At 45.2% G+C, this 14,781-nt stretch overlaps 1 protein-coding gene across 1 annotated transcript in view; it reads right to left on the bottom strand.

The window, feature by feature from the left end:
- Window positions 1-14,781, bottom strand: part of CACNA2D4 (calcium voltage-gated channel auxiliary subunit alpha2delta 4) — a 924,019-nt gene that overhangs the window by 86,982 nt on the left and 822,256 nt on the right. Inside the window, exons 30-31 of the mRNA XM_078673672.1 lie at window positions 5,238-5,308; window positions 3,532-3,607 (exon numbers count right to left, since the gene is read on the bottom strand). Coding sequence (XP_078529798.1) covers window positions 3,532-3,607; window positions 5,238-5,308 — 147 coding nt within the window. The remainder of the gene's footprint in view (window positions 1-3,531; window positions 3,608-5,237; window positions 5,309-14,781) is intronic.

The following is a 14,781-nucleotide window of genomic DNA, read 5'->3' as shown; positions in this document are numbered from 1 at the left end:
GATAGTGTAGGGGTAAAAATTACTATTCTAACTCCAGGGGGTGCAACAGTAGGGTAAGTGTTGGATAGTGTAGGGGTAAAATTTACTATTCTAACTCCAGGGGGTGCAACAGTAGGGTAAGTGTTGGATGGTAATGTTATGCGTTGTAATGGTATGCGTTGTAATGACTGAGTTGTAATGACATGCGTTGTAGTGGTGTGCGTTGTAGTGTCATGTGTTGTAATGGTTGCGTTGTAATTGCATGCGTTTTAATGGATGTTGCGTTGTAAAAGTTTTGTTGTAATGGTAGTGCGTTGTAAAAGTTGCGTTGTAAAGGTTGTTTCCCGAACCTGCACTATGGTTGGGTCCCTTTCCCTGAGAGACAACTAGGCTCCTCCTTTGGCTACGCACAGAACTCAGAAAGTTCTGGCTGCGGCTTCTTGTCCTGCATGCATCACCCCTGCCTCCACAGAGGCATTAGTAGCGAAAGTTAACAGTGTCCCATTATTTACCCTTTGCATCAAAGAGTCTTCACGCAGTCAATGACCAATGATCATGTTGGGATGGAATGTAGGTAGATATGAAGGTTCTTTGTTCCATGCATGAAATCTGGGGGGATGTTGAGCTGACAGGATACCAAATGATCTGCTCTCTTCACAGCCTATTGAGCTTCCTTTCAGTGGCGACAAAGCCCTACCCAACACCTACTAAACATCAAGGAAATGCTGACAAATGTGGGTGGTTTTAGATTCTTCACGCCTCTAGATGTATCCTCTGCTTATTATCAGGTTGAGTTGAGCATGCATTCCAGATACCTCACATCGTTCATTACGCCTGTAGGAGCATTTAGCTATGTATGTCTGCCATTTGGTCTGGCGTCAGCATCAGCCGTATTCCAAAGGTTAATGAACTATTTATTTAAGAACACCAATGAAGTCACGTTTTCGAAGATCACATCTTGATATCTGGTGGAACATGACAAAAGAGTGAGGTATGTGTTAGAGATCATTAAGGCTAGTAGGTTAACCCTAAAAAAAACACATGTAACTTTTTCCAGGAAGGTGTGGATTATTTGGGTCATCATGTGTCAGCCAAGGGGGTTGAACTTAAGTGAAGATTCTAGAAGCCATCTAAAGTGTGCCAAACCCAAGGACAAAAACGAGCTTCACTCATTCCTTGGCTTGGTAGAATATTATGCCAAATCTGTTAACAATTTCTCAGATAAAACTGCATGCTTGCGGAGGCTCTTAAAATTGTGAGGTATGTTTTGGACGAAGAATGTGAACTGAATTTCTAGTTGGTTAAGAAGGAAATTGGAAGGGATCGTTCTCTTAACCTTTTGACATCAAAGATTTGTGTATCATCTCCATCAATGCATGTAATATAGGTCTTGGTGCACTGCTTATGCAAAAATAGGCAATGGGCAGGACAAAACAATTGCTTTCGCATCTATAACTCTAAGGGAGCTGAATTCACATATTATACAATGGAAAAAGAAGCTTTGGCTTTGAGGTAGGGAGTGCAATTTTTTTTTTACACGTTTTTTGTTTTATTCGGGAAAGGAATTTGTTTTGAGGAAGGATCATCAACCACTAGTGGGTCTTTTCACTAAGAAACGGGGCAGAAGAGCTATCCCGCGCATTTCCAAATGGCGATGTAGATTTCAAGAATTGCAAGTTGGAATATGTGGCAGGGGCTAACAATTATGTGGCTGATTGCCTGTCTAGATTGCAACTGGAGGGGAGTGAAGAATCACCTGAAGTAATGGATGATCTTGAGATGGTGTGTGTTATTAGTTTACTTAATGACATTATGAAGGGGGCTCTGTCTGAGCAGGAGTAGTTGGAAGCAGTGTTGAATGGCATGGAACTTCAGGATGTGGCAAGGTTTGTTGTAAATGGTTGGCCTATTACCAAAGAAACCCCAGAGGCATTAATTCCCTACAGGAGAGTGGAGGAGGAATTGTCAATTGTTGAGGGGCATAATGCTTAAAAATGGACAGTTGATCGTCCTGGGGTGCCTACACAAAAGAGTCCTGGTTTTGGTACATGAAGGTCATCTTGGGATTCGCGCCATGAAGTGTAGAGTAAAGAGGATTTTTGGTGGCCCGGGGTGGACAAAACTATTGAACATTATGTCTGTGATTGTTGCATGTGCATTATATTGATAAATCAGAGGTGACATGTCCCTATCCAGTCAACTGTATCATAGTTAAAAATACACCTTGGTGTAAAATGGCATTTCGAGGTTACAGGTATCACACTCAAACATGCTTTAGTCTTGGTAGACTACAGTACTAAATGGCCCGAAGTAAAGTTTGTTGACAACATAAATTTGGCTGCAGTCATTAAATTTTCAGGGAAGTGTTTTTGAGAGAGGGAGTCCTTGAGGAACTAGTGACTGATAATGGCACTTGTATCCAAGGAAATGAAACGTTTCCTAGAAAAATCAGGCATAAAGCGCATTTTAAATTCCTTACCATCCCCACAGTAATGGTTTAGTCGAGAGGGTGAACCGCGTCATCAAGGATCAGTTACAGCTTGCACTCATCAACGGGTTGCATTGGAAAGAACCGATCAATGATATGTTATAGGCCATAAGAACAGGGGAATCCCCGTTTAAGTTACTGAGAGTTAGGGTTCCAGGGTCCAAATTAAACAAAGAATGGATGTCTAGGAAAACTGTTGATGCAGTAAAAATGGCAGGCAGTGGTGGAGGTAAGGACTGCAGTGCAGACAATATATAGTACTGGGGATGATAGCCACAGAATCTTGGCAATTCACTTTGGAGACTGAGTAAGGATCAAGGGACCTAGTTTTGTTCACAAGGGTTTGTCACGTTTTTCTGCACCTATCCGTGTGAAAGAAGTGAAAGATCACGTGGTAGTGTTAGAAAACAGTAAAATGTAGAACAAATGTACAGTTTAAATTCATACATGACAATTATTATTTATTTCATGTATCCCTAGGGGTCAACTGTTAATTTTATGATAGTCCTGAAGATGGTCTCATAGACAAATGCATAGAGACCGAAACGTCGACACTTACACTCTCTTCTGGAAAATAATATATAACAAGAAGAAGTTTTTACAATAGTGACACTGAAGGATTATACAACTGTATTTATTTTCCTCCTGTTACATTGTCTGTATAAATTGTGTAGTACCCTTGATAAATTTCAAAAGATAAAACTTTTTTCTATATACACCCGTTTTTTGAATATTTATTGTTTTGTGTTTGGTCCATTGGTTCTGATGTCCTTACAAAGAACAAAAATATTTCTTGGATAAAAAGTATTTGAATAATATCTTGCTGGCGAGTTGATTAATAACTATGGCAACTAAAAATATATATCAAAAGCAATATAACAGAGTATTCTAAATAAATCCCTTGGAGGAGGTTTTTACCCATTTATTTGATTTGCCCCGACCCTCAAGGGTAGATTGGATTTCCCATTATATTCAATTGGGTAACACATGAGGCCTCCTAAAAGAGGTCAGTAGATAGCGTAAGTCAAGCGGTCTGTAAGTGGCACAGTTGCAGTGATACCTACGTTGAGCAGGGTCCGCGCACCGCTGTGGTGGTGATACGTCACCTTGCACATGGCCTGGTAATCAAACAGCGACACCCTAAGAAAGAGAGCAGACAGAAAAATCAATGCACCATCATATCCAAGCGCTGCTGCCATCCAATGATACCCCCACCTCCTATCGCTACCAGCAGATGTGTACAATCAAGGTAAGAAGTGATAGGCGGTAACATGCAATTGGTCAAAAAATCAGCAGCCAGGCTGCTACACAGGCTCCCCAAAAGGGCATCAGTCTCCTCTCTTTTGCAGGAGCTGCACTGGCTTAAGGTCGAGAAAAGGATTCAATTTAAGGCTTAGTGCACAGAGCCAGATCCAGAACCGGCGCTCAGCACCTTTATGATATTGTGAGATCTTACCAAGCTGCTCGTGTCCTACGATCCAGTGGTCTCACCCTTTGTTCAGTTAAACTGACCCATACGGGTGGACTTTTTTTGCTTACCTGGGCCCTAAACTTTGGAATGATTTACCGCCCTAACCGGGAAGATCTACTTCATTCACTGCATTTCGGAATCATCTGAAGACCTGGTTGTTTTAGTGAGTTGACTCTGGTTGCACCCCACTTGGCATAAGTGCCGGGAAACCCTGTTTGGGTATCTGTTGCGCTATACAAGCTTAAATTCTAATAAATATTAATAATAACTTCTTCATCTTCAGGTCTTCAATATTTTAGCAGCCCTACGCTGTGCTTATGAATCGAGTCGATAGCCACACAGCCCAAGAGCCCACCGACGGCGTTTGGAGTTTCAGTTGTGAGGTATCTCTAAAGTCATCAGGACTACTGAATCTGGCCAAAGTGTGAGAGTACAATGCAGGGTGTGGGCCCACAACCCAATAGGGAGTCTTGAGAACTCTCCATAAGGAAGAGTCTTGGAGCCACCGTGCAACAAATCGAATGTATGAACTCTGCAACATATTCCAGTGAAGACATGCAACTATTCAAGGACCCTCTATTGCTCCCTTTCCTATCTGACAACAAGTTACGGGAGCCAGAAGTAATCCTTCCTGGTTGGAGTGAGGGAAGTGGTTAAGGACATCATCTTGCTCGCACTAAATATTTCAACAGACAGTACACATAAAGATTCCATATAATGACATAGTGTGTATTTATAAAGCGCACATTCACCAAAGGATATCTTGGCGCTGAATTACAGATGTTTATTTTTTCTTATCGGTACTAATTTTTTTTACCTCAGAAGGATGAAAGACTGAGCAGACCCACCAGGATTTGAACCTGTCACCATGAGGTCAGACACAGGCCCCTTCAGTGGATGCACTAGCCCACTAAACCACCAGACCCGGATTTATAGTCAAGTAGCTAAATTATTAACTAGGAAACCAGAGGTACAATACTGGCTTCTTCCTGGACGAAATGTGTGATCCTAGGCCAATCATTTTATTTCTTTGCGCTTTAGATCACTTATGTGACAACACTGACGTTGCTTGGATCCAGTCAGCTCAAATTTCAGCACTTCATTAATACCTTGATTTCTACATACTTTGCCAGTGTCGCAAGACACTGCAGTATCTCGCAGGCATAGAAAGGGTCGGGGAGGCCGTGGGTGACGCAGGGAGCACGGGAGCACGCTCCCAGCAGCAGGCAGGCCTCCTCGGCTGCAGCATCTCTTTGTCGCGCGCCCAGGAGAAAGGGGCTAAAAATACCCGCTCCTTACTGTTTGAACATCCCCATGTTGAGAAGCTGGGTCATCACAGAGCCGTCCTCTTCACCCAAGAATTTTGCGGTCTGAGAAAACAAAGAGACAAAAGGGAACAGTCAACGAGTGACACCCAGGGACAAAAGGGGAGGGAGGGGGCAGGAAGAGCGAGGAGAGAAAGAAACAAAGGAAGGACAAACAGAAAGCGAGCAAGAGGCTCGAGAGAGACAGAAAGGAACCGAGGAAGAGAGGGAGAGGAAGAGAGGGAGAGAGAGAGAGGGAGAGAGAGAGAGAGAGAGAGACAGAGAGAGAGGGGGAGAGAGAGAGAGGGAGAGGGAAACAGAGAGGGAGAGGGAGACAGAGAGAGAGAGAGAGCGAGAGAGGTGGGAGGAACAGAAGAGAAGGATTTCAAACAGAGAACGAAAAGAGGAGGGCAGGGCGCAGCTGACATACACATCTTTTCCAGCAAATTAATAAGGTCTACACAAATCTTACATACATGAAACCTGCAGCAACTTGATTATGGTGTCCAAATATTAACCAACGAAAGACCATAGTTAATGATGTTTTCGAAATGGCCACAGTAAAAGTCAACAATTTCCAGTTAAAGATGAATTGAGTAATTATTTAGCACACTCCCTGTTGTATGTTATGCTGTTATGGGACAGACAGCACTCCCAAACACGTACAACCATCTGGCAACAATATTCAGTTTGCTCAAGCCATGAAAGACCTCGAAGAACATGGCATGCAAGCTTTCCATGCTTTAAGTGCACTAAAGAAAGACAAGTAAAGATGTCACCAATTACATAAGGCCAGGCATCAAGGCATGAATCTCCCATAAGGCTCTGAATCCTTTTATTGTCTGAGTTATTAAACCAATGCTTCTTTGAAGAAGAGAAGTCCGGCATCCCGTGTATACCTAAGATGACATCTTCTAGGGCCAGATTTTCAAAAAAGACATGCAGTGCAGCATCTAAATATGCTGTGCTGTACTGCGTGCCAAAGGAAGGCTGTGGATAACCACAACCTGAGTGGAGCACAGCAACAGACAAAAATTGTCTCAAAAAGCTAACCAAGTTAATCAAAAAAGACTCATCATATGCTCTGAGGCATGTTCATTTATCATACTGTGATCAATCATGCGTTAGATACACAATACATGAGATATAAATCGACAATGTTTGAAAATGTGCACTTAATTGCAATGCATGCATAAGCTTTAAAGTATAGTTATATGTTCAACATCAAACCCCACATAAATGATTAAGTACTGTGTGACAGAAGTGGTGTAGCAAGGGGGGTTGGGAGGGTGGTACGAGTTTTGGGGGTGGCGGCCTCCCCCTTACCTGTGGCCATCGTGGTAATCGCACGCACCACCCAAAGCCCCCTCATCTTACCTGCAGCCGTTGCAGGAATCGCCAGCAGCCCCCAATGCGGGCAGCAAACGCAGGGACCGCCACGGGCGGCACATGGGCTAGCCATGCCACTGCATGACAGGGAAGGAGAAGGAAAGCGCCATATCTACTCCCCTCTCCCTAGCGTCGGAGCTGATTTCAGTGGCCGTGCGGCACGCATACACCTTAGCCCCAGAGTGCTAGGATGCTTGCCTGAGTCTAGCATAGGTTTTATACAGGAAGTTCACCCTTCCTGTACACAATACTATGCCTAGACAAGTTCAAATATTTCCCCCACTTTCTATGTGTGCTGAACGGTGCAGCACGCATGCACAGTAGGAAAAGAAAGGAGAAATGAATTTTTTTTTCCTCTTAACGCTTCCTTTCAGTTGACGTTAACTTTTGGTGCTAAACTCTGTCTATAATAGTTTGTAGATAGGGTTTTCCTCAAAAGGCATGAGTGATTACTTGGGGAACGCCCATGTACCCCCCCATGTTCTGCCCCCTTGGCGCTAAGTAACGCAAAGCAGTGTTTTGCGCTGCTTTGCATTACTTTCAGGGTATTTCACAAGGCAAAACAAGTTTTGGCTCAAAAGTAAATTGGTAAAAAAACATTTTGTGCTGGTTAGCGTCACGTTTGTAATGCTAACCCAGAGCAAAATGTTTGAAAATGTACCCCTTATTTGCTAGGCTTTAAGGTTAAGTAAGCACGCCGGCTGTGGGAGATAATGTGCATTAACTTGTGCATTTCTTATATTTTTAGTGTGTACTAGAGGTACTTTTACACCCCAATAATCATAATGTCCCTTTAACTTACCTTTTCCTAGGAACTGTATTGATTTTTGAACATGAACTGGGGAGAGGATGTGGCTAACACCAGACCTACCGACTCTGGAACCAGGTGTGGCGGGAGTAAATCCCCCACCTCTTGTTAAAGGCTGAAGGAGCACCTGCATCTTGCCCAAGACCTGGGGGAGAGGGTCTAACCCCTGGCCCACAGCCTTCCTTGCCTATAGGCGAAGGGACGCTGGGTGGATTTCATCCTCAAATTTGTGAAGACAGCACAGTCACACCTTGTGCAAATTGTTAAGGAACTCGTTTTTGGCAGTTGTAGGTCAGTGAAAGAAAGAATGTGAGATTGTCATATAAATCCAACTGAAGCAAACACATACACTACTACCCCATCTACTTTCTACTTAAACAGCGTAAAATCCAACAATACCAATGCATGAACGCGAAAAGAAGACGCTGAAATGAATGATACGATTTTATTCAACAAATATACCTTTTGGATTTCTTTTGTAATCTCCCACTGCCTCTGATTCTCCAACCATTCTACCTCGGTTTTAGCGTTTAGGCTGAAATAGCTTCTCTTCTTACATTCGTTCAAGCTTCTCATTCCATTGAATGACCTGAGTTTCAAACACTTTCAAATATTTAGTCTTGGGTGTGGAATCAGATATAAATCTCAAATTGAACTCAGACAAGTATAGAAATGAGGCTACACGTTCCTTGGTGGTCTGTTAAAAAAATATGTCCTTTAGTCATGAGTGCCCTTCATCTTCCTAAAAATGGGCATGAAATCTCAGAAACCAGCTACCCTGGCGATGTCTTGAAGAATGTGAAAAGTTATTTAATCAAACACTAATGTCTCCAAGGCAAGCCAACCGACATCCCACAGAAATAATACAACCCACAAGAGGAGACAAAAGATGTGCAGTGTCAGGACTCAGGATCAAGGTCGACCTGATGGAAAGTGTATACCAGATCCATTAGGGAAACCTATTTGGCTACACCCACTGGCATGATATTGTCATCAATGTGTGTCTACTCGTGTGTCCTTATTTAGACTGCTTAACTATATGCAGACAATGGGTCTTTCACTTTTCAGACTTATATAGCAAGTGGGCTATTGACCCACTTGTTCGTGTTGGTGATCGCAACAAGGCCCAAACAGTGTGTATTGATAAGTCTGAGGGCGTAGCCACTGCACAATTTGTATAATTTGATCTGGTAGAAACAAACGGCTCACGCACTACACCAAATGAAGAGGGAGAAAGGGCCTGGACTGAACTGGTTTCCATGAGTTCTGTATCTATCCCAGCCTGCAGTATGGGTACCTTTTTTTAACCATCCTGAGCAATGTCATAATGAGAGGGGTAGATATCTTTTCCACTTGACAAGAAGCTACCTTTGTCCCCATCTTTAAGAAGGTGTGGCGGGGTGCTCCCGCCAACTACTACCGATCAATCAGTTTTATTGACAATAGTTAGAAGATTTCCTGCAGGCAAGTTCTGCTAAGACTCTTGTCATGGGTAACAGATCATCATATCCTTTCAACAGCCAAGCAGAATTTAGGCCCAAGGTTAGAACCCATGACCAGGTCTTCTGCTTCAATACAATGTGTTGGGATTATGTTGTCTTGAAGCGGGACCACCTATATGTGGCCTTCATGGATTTGTGGGCTGCCTTTGACCTGGTGCACAGAGAAAATCTATGGAGAGAGATAGATAATTATGGTATTCTGGGAAATCTCAAAAGAATCCTGAAAATCCTGTACACAGAGACCTTTGCTCAGGTTAGGTGGAAGACGGGCAGGGACCTTATGCCGAGAATACCAATAAACCGAGGCGTAAGGCAGGGATGTGTTCTTGCCCCCACATTGTTTAGTCTGTACTTCAATGGCATAGCAGATTGGTTGGCAAACTGTAATCATAATGCACCAAAACCTGTAGGCATCAGTATTCCTGTCCTCATGTTGATATGCTGCAGCTCTCTAGCATCCCGCAAGGTCTCAGTCCCTTCTGGACTGTTTTACAACCTTTTGTTCATCTAGGGGCTTTGAGATAAGCTCAACAAAATCTAAATTCATGGCATTGAATCCTCATCGTAGCTTTAGGGGCAGGATGTTGGTGGAGAGGGAACCTCTGGAACAATAAAAAGATTTTGATTACCTGGGTGTTTAAATTGTTGACAATTTGTCCTAGGCTCCCCAAGTAGAAAAAGTAGAGCTACAGCTGAGATCAGCGGCGGTAGTTCAAATATTTAAGGCCACTTCTAGTGGAGTGGTGCCCCAGCTCTTGAAGTCTATAGGGGCACTACTTTGGCCAGGGTTACCTATGAAGCAGAGGTTTGGGGTTGTGCCAATGTGTTTTCCCTAACTATGATTGAAGAGAAATTCATCAGGTCACTGCTTGGCTTGCCACCAATACGATTTGATTTAGCGCTAAGCAAGATAGATGCAGTGGTCCTTCTGAAAACACTGATGTACTAGATACACCTCTGGGTAACACCAGAACTGTCCAGGAAGGGTTGGAAATCCAAATTGTGGCAGAAATTCGACTTTATTCGATTGTACAAAATGGTATTTTTAAAACCAATGATTTAATCTTCAGGGGCTCAAGACTAACGGTCCCATTTAATTCCCAGCAGATGGCCTTTGTTCCACCATGGTGACGGAGTAAGTTACTCCATCGCCCTACTGGAGGGACTGCCCACAAGATTAATAAATGACTTCCAGCTTGACGTTCATTTATAAAGCAGTGCCAAGAACGGTCGTCATGGCAGTTCTTGTCAATGTATTTGCCTGTTTGGTAAGCTGCTCAGTCAACATGACGGAGCCGTGCACCAAACAGTTTTCTTTTTTTCTTTTCAAAAAGACAATGCTCTCCTCGCCGTGAAAGTCCTCTCCCATGGCGAAGTAAGCATTTTCATTGCCCCTTACCTTCGGTTTTCCTGGCATTGACAGGCAGTGATAACTGACCCCTAATTCCACTCATCTGAATCAAGTGGGTGGACATACAGGTCTGCCTCCGACGCCCTTACTCGCTCGGAGGAGTTCATTAACGCAGAGATGGAGCAGTGTCCGCCGTGATTAAACCTTTGGCCTGCACACATCTAACAAGGTTGCACTTGCCTGAGGCTCCTGCCAGGCCCGAAATAATCCTGCGGATATCTTTCCAGCTGAAGCCCAAAACAACTAAAGGGAGTCCCCTAGGGTGCTCCTGAGCGACAAGTGTTGCCTGCTGTTCAGCCCCAGAGGTGATGGCGCTGCAGTCAGTGGGCAGGGCCTGGCCCATGATGGGCCATGGGGCCCTAGAAATGCAACAGAACCTCATCAGAGCGTATGCAGCAGCGGCAACTCCACCGTTATGATGGAGGAGCGTCGATCCCTGCCAGCAGAGGCAAACGAAAAATAAAATGATAATAACTGTTTTATTATCATTTTATTTTTCATCAGGAGCCAAGTCTTGGGCGCAGAGCCATACGGAAAATGGTGGAGGAGTGGTGGGCACTGCTGTCAGTGCACATGTTGGTTATGCTAGCCGTCTTAGGATGGCAAAACCGACATGCGCACTGACATCTCTCCAACTCAGCTGCGTTGCTGGGTGGAGAACAAGCAGACACAGGCTGCATGTCCCGATGGAGCAAAAAAACAGCCTGCTCCACCCAATCTTGATGCTGCTCTCATGGATATTACCAGCATGAAAGCAGCATCTGAATTGGCCGTAGGGTAGTCTGGGAGCCTCAGCCTGTGCACAGCAGAAGAGTGCCGAGCTGCAGGTAAGTTCTTTTTCTGTCATTTGTTTTTTAAATGTATTATTGGCCCACGCTGCGACACTACTTTTCCCTGACACCAGCTGCTACTGTTATCCAGACTACACGGCTGAGGTCCAGAGAAAACGCAATATCTTTGGGGCGGTCAAGGCACAGGGGCTGCCATATGCGCTGCTCTTCCTAGCTAGGCCCCGGGTGGTGAACTCAGAGGTCTCCCATTTCTAGGTCTCGCCTAGCGACACAGCGCATGCCCTGCACGCCTTAGAGAAATCTATTGTTGTCGGTTTGGTGGCAAAGGGGGACAGGATATGTGCACGCTTTCAAGACAGGACATGTGCACGTGTATGTCTTTCTAACAGCTTAGCTGAAGATACAGCAGTTGTGCGCGTACGGCTTTAATAAGATGTTCACGCGTATGGCTCTGCTCGGTTGCTTCCTCTCTCCGCACGCATACCAAACCACATATGCATGCGTTCTGCTCCCTCTCTCCGCATGCAGGAGAAAACATATGCACGAGCTCTGCTAAAACATAAGCGCGCGCTCTGCCTACTTCTACTTCCTCACAAAGATCTCCTCGGCACTTTCAAAAACACAGTCTGTTTATAGCCACCAGAATTACCAGGGGCATCGTCCAGCATTTAGAAAAAGGGGGCTCTTGCAATGCAGTCCTATTTATTACAAACCCCACCCTTCTTTCAGAGCACTAGGTCAGCAGAGCTGCTCTAGAGCCTAAGAACCAAGTCAGCAGAGTTGCTCTATAGCCAGAGAACAAGGTCACCAGAGCTGCTGTAGAGCCAGAGAATCCAGGTCCGCAGAGCTGCTTTAGAGGGAGAGAACCAGGTCAGCAGAGCCGCTTTAGAGCCAGAGAACCAGGTCAGCAGAGCGGCTGTAGAGCCAGAGAACCAGATCAGCCGAGCTGCTGTAGAGCCAGAGAACCAGGTCAGCAGAGCTCCTGTAGAGCCAGAGAACCAGGTCAGCAGAGCTGCTTTAGAGCCAAAGAACCAGGTCAGCAGAGCAGCTTTAGAGCCAAAGAACCAGGTCAGCAGAGCAGCTTTAGACCCAGAGAACCAGGTTAGCAGAGCAGCTTTAGACCCAGAGAACCAGGTCAGTAGAGATGCTCTAGAGCCAGAGAACCAGGTCAGCAGAGCTGCTTTAGAGCCAGAGAACCAGGTCAGCAGAGCCGTTGTAGAGCCAGAGAACCAGGTCAGTAGAGCTGCTCTAGAGACAGAGAACTAGGTCAGCAGAGCTGTTGTAGAGCCGGAGAACCAGGTCAGCAGAGACCCTCTAGAGCCACAGAACCAGGTCAGCAGAGCTCCTTTAGAGCTAGAGAACTTGTAAATAAGCCCCATTGTGCCCATTCGAACGCAATAAAACAGTTGTAACCTTCACACAATGTAAAAGGTGAAAAAAAGCACCAGTTTCTAAAGTTATTGCTCTTTCCACAGTTACTGGTAACTCAAGTCTCCTGCCTGAGGTCTACTACATTTATTGTAATTTAAAACTTCAAGTACCAAAATGCAAAGTGGTGTGAGCTATTAGCCTTACACTGGCTGAACAAATGCCTCCGACCATAGGACTGTGACGAGTGTCTACAAATCTAAGAATGTATTTTGGGAAGTAGATGATGCACCTCATGCCTGCAACATAAAACAAGCATTTGCAATGTAATAGGGCTGGCATTACTAAAAGTTTGAGCTATTGGCGTTGCAAAAGATAATGTTTGTTAGTTTTTGTAAAAAAAGATTCCAGCAGTAGCATAAGTAATGAAATGAAATCCACTTAGACCACCAGTACCACCACCACTAACACCACCAGTACCAATACCACCACCACTACCACCACAGCTACAACCACCACAAGCACTATAACCACCACTACATTTATTACTATTACTACTCTGTGGTGATAGTAATAATAATAGTGGTAGTTATGGTACTGGTGGAAAATTACTAATATAAATTACAATACCTGTTAATTTTTCAAAAGGCATTACCATTTACAATACCAATAGCTCTAAAACTCGCAGTTGCGAGACCTATTACATTGTAATACACACGCCGGAGGATGCCTGGAAGAGGGTGGGGTCCAAAGGATTACAGGATCCGCCTGGCAGAGACGGAGGTGACCTAGGGAGCTGGAGCAAAAACAGGCCTCATTGCCGGCCGCACAGACCATGTCCCGCCCAAAAGCAGAACTGGCAGCCAAAGAACACAAGCGCAAGTAATGGAGGAGCTCTCCCTACCTGGCTACAACATGTATGAGGTCCTGGCACCCTAGACAGACCAGGAATCGGTGGTGGGGCTCCCGGTGTGGAGGCCCCGGAGGAGGAAAACCCCAGCCCCCCCAGAGGCATTGCCGAAGGGGCAGATGACAGAGCAGTAGTTTTTCCTTACGGTGTTGAGTCTTGGTGGGCTCATTGTCCTGGCCTTGAGAGAGGTCCAAGAAGAGTCCCGGACAGCCCTGGGTGATCAGCATGCTAGGGTGCACCTGCTTGACAACAGGGTCAGAGGTACCAAACTGGTGACTTATCTGCTCCCAAGTAGACTTACTGTACGGACACTGTTTTGTATTGTGTGGGGGATTAACTGCACAATGCACATTTGCATTCAAGTCAATGGTGTGGGAGTTACGGTTCTGTTACTGTTTTATGATTATGGTTTGATGTGGGGAGGGGGCGACACTGGAAGGTGTGGGGGGACGGAGTTAAGGTGCCACAACTGTGCACATGGGAGACACACCTATTGACCTCCGCACATTGCAATGGCTGGTATGTATAACATATTGACTGGAATATCAGTGGAATGGTAACGCCGGTGCAACGTCATAGGGTATACACATTTCTCAGATGGCGACACATATACATAGCATGCATATAAGAGTCCCACCTCACAGGGGAAGAGCTGGCGAAGGTAACCAAGCGTTGGAGTGGCAAGGTTTACGGGTTGGTAGACTCGGAATATGTATGGGGGTTCTAATTTCGATAGCTCCGGGAGTGTCCTTCGTGCATAACCACAGTAATGAGGTTTGTGCTGTTAGAAGTTGCACTTGATGGCTGGCCCCTGTCAATAGTGGTGGTTTATGCCCTAAATATGCTTCTGGGGTAGTTCTTTGATGCATTGTCCCAACGCTTCTCCAGGACCCCCAGGCTTCAGGGATCTGGGGGGGATTCTATTTGCATTCATAGTATGGAGGCGGGTCAGTCAATGTCTTCCGTCCTGGGGACACAGGGCCGAAGAGTGACAAGGCGCTTTCAGCTGGGTCACCCAGAGGACTCTGAATTTCCATCAGTGCTCCAGGCACCAGGTTCATACTTGGCTAGAATATATTTTTGGGATGTCCGAGTTCTGGCCCAAGGTGGTCAATTCGGAATACCTAGGGTGTACATTATCTGATCTCAGCCCACTGTGGTGGTGGGGGGCGGAATCCGCACCCTGATCCCAACGTGAAAATTGCGACCAGTGGCCCTCCTGGATACAGGTTTCCGTGAGACCATTGGTTCAAACATGCAATATTTTGAGGACAATGAGGGATCAGTGGATAGAAAAGGGGACAGAGTGGGACACTTTGAAGGTGGTCATGAAGGGTCATCACATTAGGACCACGTGGGG

The sequence above is a fragment of the Lissotriton helveticus genome, chromosome 1_1 (assembly GCF_964261635.1).
Source record: "Lissotriton helveticus chromosome 1_1, aLisHel1.1, whole genome shotgun sequence".
In the NCBI taxonomy this organism is placed as follows: Eukaryota; Metazoa; Chordata; class Amphibia; order Caudata; family Salamandridae; genus Lissotriton; species Lissotriton helveticus.
The sequence above is the reverse complement of the archived record's forward strand: the minus strand, read 5'-3'. Positions and strand labels throughout refer to the sequence as shown.